The sequence below is a fragment of the Crocodylus porosus genome, unplaced genomic scaffold (genome assembly GCF_001723895.1).
Source record: "Crocodylus porosus isolate Cpor-Errol unplaced genomic scaffold, CroPor_comp1, whole genome shotgun sequence".
In the NCBI taxonomy this organism is placed as follows: Eukaryota; Metazoa; Chordata; order Crocodylia; family Crocodylidae; genus Crocodylus; species Crocodylus porosus.
The window spans coordinates 7,811,824-7,820,512 of NW_017728943.1; the positions used below are offsets into that span (position 1 = coordinate 7,811,824).

Consider the following 8,689-nt stretch of genomic DNA (forward strand, 5'->3'; position numbering starts at 1 on the left):
GCCCTATGAGGAGAGGCTATGGGACCTGAACCTGTTCAGCCTCCAAAAGAGAAAGCTGAGGGGGGATCTTGTGGCCCGTTATAAACTAGTCAGGGGGGACCAGCAGGCATTGGGGGAGTCCCTGTTCCCCCGAGCACTGCCAGGAGTGACCAGGAACAGTGGTCACAAGCTGACAGAGGGTAGATTTAGGCTAGATATCAGGAGGCAGTACTTCATGGCCAGGGCGGCTAGGGTCTAGAACCAACTTCCAAGAGAAGTGGTGCAGGCTCCTACCCTGGGGGTTTTTAAGAGGAGGCTGGATGAACACCCTGCTGGGGTCGTTTGACCCCAGTACTCTTTCCTGCCATGGCAGGGGGTCGGACTAGATGATCTACTGGGGTCCCTTCCAGCCCTAGAAACTATGAAACTTCTACCAATGCAGCCCAGTATGCCGTTAGCCTTCTTTCCAATAAGGGCACACTGGTGGCTCATATTCAGCTTATTGTCCACTGTAACTCACAGGTCCTTTTTTACAGAGCTGCTGCCCAGCCAGTCAGCCCCCAGCCTGTACCAGTGCATGGGATTATTTCATCCTAAGTGCAGGACTTTACACTTGTCCTTGTTGAACCTCATGAAATTTTTTTTGGCCCTATCCTCCAATTTGTCTGGGTCACTCTGAATCCTAGCCCTACCCCGCCCCCCAGGATATCTACTACTGCCTCCAGCTCGGTGACATCTGTAAACTTGCTGAGGGTGCACTCTATGCCATCTTGTAAGTCATTGATGAAGACACTTAACAAAACCTGCCCCAGGACTGACCCCTGGGGCACTGTACTCGATACTAGCTGCCAACTAGACATTGTGCCATTGATTACTAGCCTCTGAGTCCAGTGCTCCAGCCAGTTTTCTATCTACCTTACTGTCCATTCATCCTGCCCATACTTCCTTAGCTTGCCTGTGAGAATGTTGTTGTAGGAGACGGTATCAAATGCCTTGCTAAAATCAAGGTACAGCACATCCACTGGTCTCCCCGCATCCACAGAGCCAATCACCTCATCAGGTTGGTCAGACATGACTGTGAATCCATGCTGACTGTTCCTAATCATCTTCTTCTCCTCCAAGTGCTTAGAAATGGATTCCTTGGGATCTGCGCCATGATTTTTCCAGGGAGTGAGGTGAGGCTGACTGATCTGTAATTCCCTGGATTCTCCTTTTTCCCTTTTTAAAATATGGGCACTATGTTTGCCCTTTTCCAACCATCTGGGGCCTCTTCTGATTGCCATGAGTTTTCAAAGCTGATGGCGGCCAGTGGCTTTGCAACCTCATCACCCTATTCCCTCATCCCATTTGGCCCCATGGACTTGTATATGTCTAGCTTTTCTCAACAGTCCCTAACCTGTTCTTTCCCCACTCTTGGCTGCTCACCTCCTCCCCAAACTGTGCTGCCTGGTGCAGTTGTCTGGGAGCTGATCTTGCCTGTGAAGACTGAGGCAAAGAAGGCTTGAGCACTTTAGCCTTTTCTGCATCCTCTGTCACAAGATTGCCTTCCCCATTCAGTAAGGGACCAACACTTTCCCTGATTCCCATCTTGCTACTAACATACTTGTAGAAACCCTTCTTGTTACCCGACACGTGCCTGGCTAGCTACAACTCCAATTGCACTTTGGCCTTCTTGGCTTCGTCCCTGCATGCCTGAGCAATGCTCTTATATTCTTCCCTATTTATTTCTCCAAGTTTCCACTTCTTATAAGCTTCCTTTTTGTAACATAGTTTGCTGAAGAGTTACCTGCCAAGCCATGCTGGTCTTCTGTCATACTCGCTAGTTTTCCTGCACATTGGGATGGTTCATTGCTGAACTCTCAGTAAAGTTTCTTTAAAGTAGAGCCAGCTTTCCTGGACTCTTCTCCTCCTCAGACTGGCCTCCCAGGGGATCCTGCCCATCAGCTCCCCCAGTGAGTTGAAATCTACTATTTTGAAGACCAAGGTCCTTACTCTGTTGCTCTCCATCCTTCCCTTCCTTAGGATCCTGAACTCAGTCATCTCATGGTCACTGGTGCCCAAGTTGCCATCCACTACTACATTCCCCACCAGTTCTTCCCTGTTTGTGAGCAGCAGGTCAGGAAGAGTATGGCCTCTAGTTGGCTGGTCCAGCATTTGCACCTGGAAGTTGTCCCCAACACTCTCCAAAAACTTCCTGGATTGTCTGCGCACTGCTATATTGCCCTCCCAGCAGATGTCAGGATGACTGAAGTTCCCCATGAGAACCAGGGCTTGTGATGGGAAATTTATGCACAGGAAGAGGTAAATCAGTCTCCAAGACAGCTTTGACTCATCACTGAGTTGCATGAGTATTTGCTAAACCATATCTTGTGAGACCAACAATTAAAATCCATCTGTTTTTTAAAAGGAAACTGAAAGGGCCTGTAGAAAGCATCTATGCAAAGTTCCAATATTTATTCAAATGTTCAAAAATACCTTTCTGATATATGCACAATGCTCAGGACTAAACCTTTATTGCTGAAAATTCTCTTTGGCAGGCTAGCTTTGAGCATATGGGACATAAGGTAGATATATGGAACTCCCCAGGAAATAATCCAGCACAGGAGAGCTTGCTGCCAGGTGAAGATCAGCATAGCCCATTCCTTGCCCTCTTGGCACATGAGTAGAGACACAGGGACAATGTCTCAGACAAGGCCAAGGGAGGGAAACCTGGGGAGGGAGCCAAGGCATGTCTATGGTTCTCAACTTTTTAGATTCAAGGTACCCCGCATTAGACTCAAGAGCACCCCTCAGAAAATGTCAGTTCTTTACTTTTACTCATTTTTTGACTACAGAAAAATAATAGAACAATTCTTCTGTTGCAACAACTCAGAAAGTGCACCAAAAGTCAAGATGTTTTTTGACACTCTGGGTTTCTACTTAAACTTCTGGGCTTATCTTGTGAATCGTAGGATCATACCTAACAATGCTAATATTATGTTGCACCCCACAACACCCTTAAAAGGATCTCAAGACATCACAGGGTTTCTTAAACATTTTACTACAGCTTCTACCTCCATTAGTGCTACAATGGCCAAACACAAATAAGAATCAGTTTAAGAGCTGAACAAGCTTCTGCTGCACCAGAGACCAAAACAACTTCCAACAGCTCTACCCGTGTGCGTGTCTGTGTATTGGTATCTGTGTGTAATTCTGTATATATGCATATGTACAAGCTGCCTCGCCTGGTTCTTGCACAGGGATAAACTGGGTCTTAGATGTGTATGTCTTAGTTTATTCATCTGCTTGTGTTCTCTATGTTTTCTCCCCTAATTTTTCTAGATATAGTTACTGTCATGTACGGGTTCTGTGAGGTTGATGGTAGATTTTACTTATCACACTAAATGAATGTTAATTGGTATGTTTTCATTTCCCCCATCCTACTTTCTATCTGTATGTCTTCTCTGGACATGGGAATGACAATCGACAGCAACATGAATGTCAGCAGCATTCTTACATGAAAGTGCCACCGTGAAAGGACCAACTCCTGCTCCGAGGGTTAATGAGAGACAGGAGAGAGTGGGCTGGCAGGTCACTCTGATATGGCTGTGTGTGCAATGGCACCCCCACCAGGATTCCCAAAAACCATTTCAGCTTCTTTCACCCACTGGCCCCACTGAGATTTATATGACCCCAGATGTCCCCACTGCCCAGCCCTACCTGTGGGTAGCTGAGGGTGCTCTCCAGGTAGTTCAAGTCGTCCCCTTTCCCCCCGGTCTCATGCCTTGCCTCCACCGGGATCCCGTAACTGTTGCATTTCTCAAAGCGGACATAATCGTACTGGGGACCAGCATCCCATATGGCTGAGCTTGACCTGGGTTCCTCTGTCTTGTGCGCTGAGCTCTCCATTGCACGGCCCCCTCCCTACTCTTAGCTGTGACAATGCTGTTGCTCCAAGCCCAACCGAGAACCATCTAACTGTCTGACCTGTAACATGGCCAGCAGCATGGCCCCTGTCTTGCACTTCTGCTCCTGCTTCTTTTCTCTGTCTCGCCCTTTCCCCCCACCCTCCTCCTTGTGCCTCTCTCACTTTCTCCTCTTCCTGCCCAAAGGCATCTGGGGCAGTGATCGCACAGTTTAACTATATTTATAGCAACCTTCCCCTGTCACATGACTCCCCAGTGCCACATCTGATCTGAGCAAAAGGCATTAACTCCACCAGGATTGAATATCAGGTGTGTGCAAGTAGGGAACCCTGAAGGAGAGGGAAGAGAGGCTGGAGAAGAAGACAGTTTAGAAGAAAAAGGGTTACATCAAGAAATAGAAAAACGGACATATAAAGTAGGCAGAAAGAGGAAATAGAAAAGGCAGAAGTGCTGTCCAAGGGTTCTCCAGCACAACTCCCCTGTAATACGTGATCCATATTACTGTGGAAACAAAAGTCTCTCTCCAAAATTCTTCCAGCTGCTAAAGCCCTAAAAATCATGAAGCACCAAGGTATCAGGGTAAGGGGCACAGTGAACCCTTCCCCTGCCTGCTCCTTGTGCTGAATACTGCAGCAGATCAAGGAAAGGTCGAGAAAGGTATGTACACAAATTCCTACGACTCTCCAGCATGGTTTTGGTGTTTAAGGCCCTCACACCACACCAGAAACAGCGAGTGGGAGAGGAAACCTGCTGAATCTCTTGACAGCATTAATTGCTATTCATTATCCCCATCCTGGATATCAGCCTTTAGGAACAGTTTTTTCTTAAGATCGCTGAACTGAGTTTTGTGATTCACACATGCTGATCGTTGAAGCAATAACTCTCTATTTTAATTTATCAACAATATCATCAGTGTGAGTGATACATGGATTTAAATATTTGCAATCCCCCTTTTTGTAGACATGTCACTTTTTCTCAGTGTAGTAAGTACCTGGCAGTCCCATGCTTCAGGGCCTTCTTTGATCTCCTGCTGGGGCTAGGAAGAGTTTTTCTTCTCTCATGGATACTTTATTGGCTTCCTTTTTTTTTTTTTTTTTTTGGGTTTTTAGTGAAGTAAGTACCTGGCAGTCCCATGCTTCAGGGCCTTCTTTGATCTCCTGCTGGGGCTAGGAAGAGTTTTTCTTCTCTCATGGATACTTTATTGGCTTCCTTTTTTTTTTTTTTTTTAGGGTTTTTTCCCCTCCTTCTAAAGCATTAGATACTGGCTCTAGCTATGGCTGGGGGGTTTGAGTGTGGTCCTCTGGTGCTTCTCCCAATGTTTAGAGACTACCTACAGTCCTGTGACAGAACTGGCCCCCGAGGATGGCCATAATGCTCCTAGTGGCCAAACTACCTGTTGCCCTCAGCTCTTTAAGGTAACTTCCTCGTTGTCCCATCTGCCATCCCTTGATGGAAATTGTATTTTCTAATGAGAGACTGTTCCCCAAAGTCCCTGATTTTTGTGCTCCTGAATCCATACATGACCTAGCTGATTGCGCCTTATTGGCCCTACCTCATGCCATAAGGCACTAACTCACCTTGGGGGCATTAATCATGGCCTCAAGTTGCCCCCATACCCATGCCCATGGCTCAGAGTTGTCACTCCATCATTTTTTTTTATGGGACTTCCCAGCCCTGTCCAAACTCTCTGCCCCTCAGGCAGTAATCTCTTTGTCCATGCCTTAGCCATCTTCTGACCAAGGCTCCTTTCCTCCTGCTACAGCCCTCAGGTCTGGCCCTCTGTCTCCGGCTGTAGCTCCCTGGTCCCAGCCTCATGGTGTCCCTGCCCTAACAGATGGTGTCCCTGGCTTAACAGATAGCACCCCCTTGGCACCCTGCTACATGGCCCCCAAACCTTCCCATAGCCACAACCTAGTCTTTCAGCTAACACATGACCCTAAAGGAAGACGGCTATGTAACACCAGACCCACTTAGTTCTCTCCAAAGCCCAGCAGAGCTCTTTCCTGTTGCATGGTCAGGGTCAGTCCAAACCTCTAGCCCTAGCCCAGGCCTATATGGCCCTTTTCTCTTTCCCACCTCACCCAGCCCTTCTGGTAACACAGCCCAGATGCTGCTACTTGTCTCCAATCAGCAGCCTTACCTGCCCTTGCCCCACAGGCTCTTTGCTTACAAGTTGTTTGCCCCTACTGCCATTGCAGTTAGGCTCTCTGCCAGCTATGCTTGCTCTGCTAGCTCTTTTACAGTGCAGGGGATGCTCACTGTAACTGGGACCATACGGTTCTTGCTATTGAGAGAGAGAAACTAGAAGCAAACTACATTCCAGCAGTCAAAAGGACTAGCTATAGCTGGATAGACAGTCAGACCCCTTTAAATAAGGAGTGGCTATTGCTGTGCTTATGTAACAGAAGAGTAACCTGGGGAAGCAGCAAAAGAACAACTACAGTGCTGGCTCTGCTACTATAAGCCATCCTGCAGGCTGGGAAACCAAGCACATTAGAGAGCACTTGCAGGCTGCCCATGAAGTCACAGGACCAGGAGGGGACAGAGCTCTGGGGCATATAAACCCAGGCCAGAGACAAAGCAAACAGTCTGGCCCTGGACGAGGAGCTGAGCTCAGCTCAGCTCAGCTCTTCAGGGAGCTGTCGCTGCTGCTGAACTGTGATTGTGCTATGCCTGAGACAACAAGTGAAGGGGTTGGGGCTAACAGTGGACTAAGGACTAAGACTGAGCAGGGGAGCTTTTTGTATATAGCTTTGGGGTGGAGAATAAAGGTTTAGTTATGGCCAGGGGGCTGGTTTGAGTTTAACTGGTGGTTTGGGTGGGACTGGAAAGGAGTGGCTTGGAGGTCCCATTAGTGCCTGAGAGGCATGTGACCCCTTGAGGTCTCCCAGGGATCAGGCTCAAGGCACAGATGGGAACCAGGGAGCCCAGAGTTGCCTGAGAGGAGTGAAAACAGAGCTAGAGAGTGCACAGTTTAGAGAGGCAAGAACCAAAGGCCAGCAAGCCTGCAGCCCAAGAGGGGCAGGAGCAGGGCTAGTGATCCCACAGCCTAGAGCACGGCAAAGTTTGGGGCCAGAAGGCCCATAACCCAGAATGGGATGGCAATTGGGGCCAGAGGGACCACGAGCCCAAGAGGGGCAGAAACAGGGGCTAGAGGGCCCACAGCCAAGGTAGGGCAGAGATAAGAGCCCAAGAAGTGAGATAAGAGCTTGAACCTGAGAAGCCAGACCTGGTGTGTTGGCTCTAGGCCAAAGGGACCAGCCTGAGCAGCTGGAGGGTGGAAACTGGGAAGGCCAAAGCCCCAACAAGGGCGAGGAGGCCTAGGTAGCCTGGTGGCATGAGGTAAGGTGCCCACTTAAGTGATGACTGGAAACATCTGTGAGGCATGAGCTTGACTGTGGAGGTACCTGGAGGTCACAACTTAATGCTTTAAGGCAAGCAAGGTCAGAGATGACCACTGGGGAAGAAAGAGCACCTTAGGCTAATCAGTCTCTGAAGCCAGCCTCCCTTTCACTAAGTTTCCACCAAGACATGATGGGAAAGAAAGTAAAGTGAGACCTTGAGAGGCAAGGAAGAGAGAGTCTGGCCGCGATGAAGCAGATGGGGCATCATAACAGTTCTCAGTTGTCTAACCTGTTACACTCACCCACCTAGTTAAAAGCACTCTGTGCCCTGCAACCTCTTTCCCTATAAGCTGCATTTCTACAGCCTGCCTACTGTAACCTGCTCCTGCTTCCTCCCAGTAAGAGGGACAGGGTTCCCTTGCCACAGGACGAAAGTAGAGGGTCTTACTCTCCTGGTCAGGGTCAAACCAATTCCTGAATTTTTCCTCAAGGAGAAACTGGCATGGATTGTGCAAGCTTTTGTGTTTCTCTGAAGCATGGGGCATGGTCTTCCTGGAATCATCTGACTATATATTAACCAATGGCAGGGCATTGGCAGTGGCCTCATCTTTTCTGCTTTTCACCTGTGGCATTTTAAAAGGTATTCTCAGTGTCTTTGGTTTTGTGTCTTGTAGCTGTAGCACATAAGGGTCTGGAGTGGATGACTTCTAGGAATCTATGGGTAAATGGTTGCCTGCCAAAGCAGTGGACTGGCAGGCCCTGTCTGGTCCCAGTTCTTATGCTCTTTTATGGGTTATTAACCATGACTGTCCTCCAGAATCACTTTGTTCTGGTGCTCACTTCCCCATAGACCAAAACAGCTGGCACCTTCACCTTCCTACTACCTCCCATTTCACAGCACTGCTTGCAGCCAGGCCAGGAAGTGACTGGGTCTGCCTGGGCCATCTAGCTTGACAGCCAGTGTTAAAAAGAAAGGCCATGTCCCTTTTACACACCCCAGCAGCAGTTTTTAATTATGTCTTGGGCTTTGGGTGGCTCCGGGATCACAGTGACAGGGATGTGGTCACATCTCCTTCAGTAGGATGGTGCATGCACAGTGAAGAGAGGTCACTGCACATGTGCCACACTGCCAACAGGGCTTTGGTTACAGCCCCTTGCTGTGATCCTGAATGCCAGTGAGGTCTCACCAACTTGTCAGCACAGCTCCTGCTGAAGCTCTGCATGTGCTGTGAGCTTTATGAGCTCACCAGCACAGGATCTGCCCAGAGTCCCTGTTTTCAGCTCTGGATCCTGCCGCTGTTTACTCTTCCTTCCCCACCCACCACCAAAATCCAACAGCAATGAGGAAAAGGAAGGGACAAGTGATGGTAGCACACAGCCTCTGGGCTCTGTTAAAGCAGGGGATGAGGATTGCTGCTGCCATTGTTCATCGTTCCTTTCCACTGCTGCTGAATTTGGCAG

General features: G+C 48.7%; 1 protein-coding gene across 1 annotated transcript in view; it reads right to left on the reverse strand.

Annotated features, from left to right (window-relative positions):
• CLCN1 (chloride voltage-gated channel 1) overlaps positions 1-3,867 on the reverse strand; it is a 69,532-nt gene extending 65,665 nt beyond the window's left edge. Inside the window, exon 1 of the mRNA XM_019548526.1 lies at positions 3,679-3,867. Within this exon, the coding sequence (XP_019404071.1) occupies positions 3,679-3,867 (189 nt within the window). The remainder of the gene's footprint in view (positions 1-3,678) is intronic.
• Positions 3,868-8,689: the final 4,822 nt, after the last annotated feature.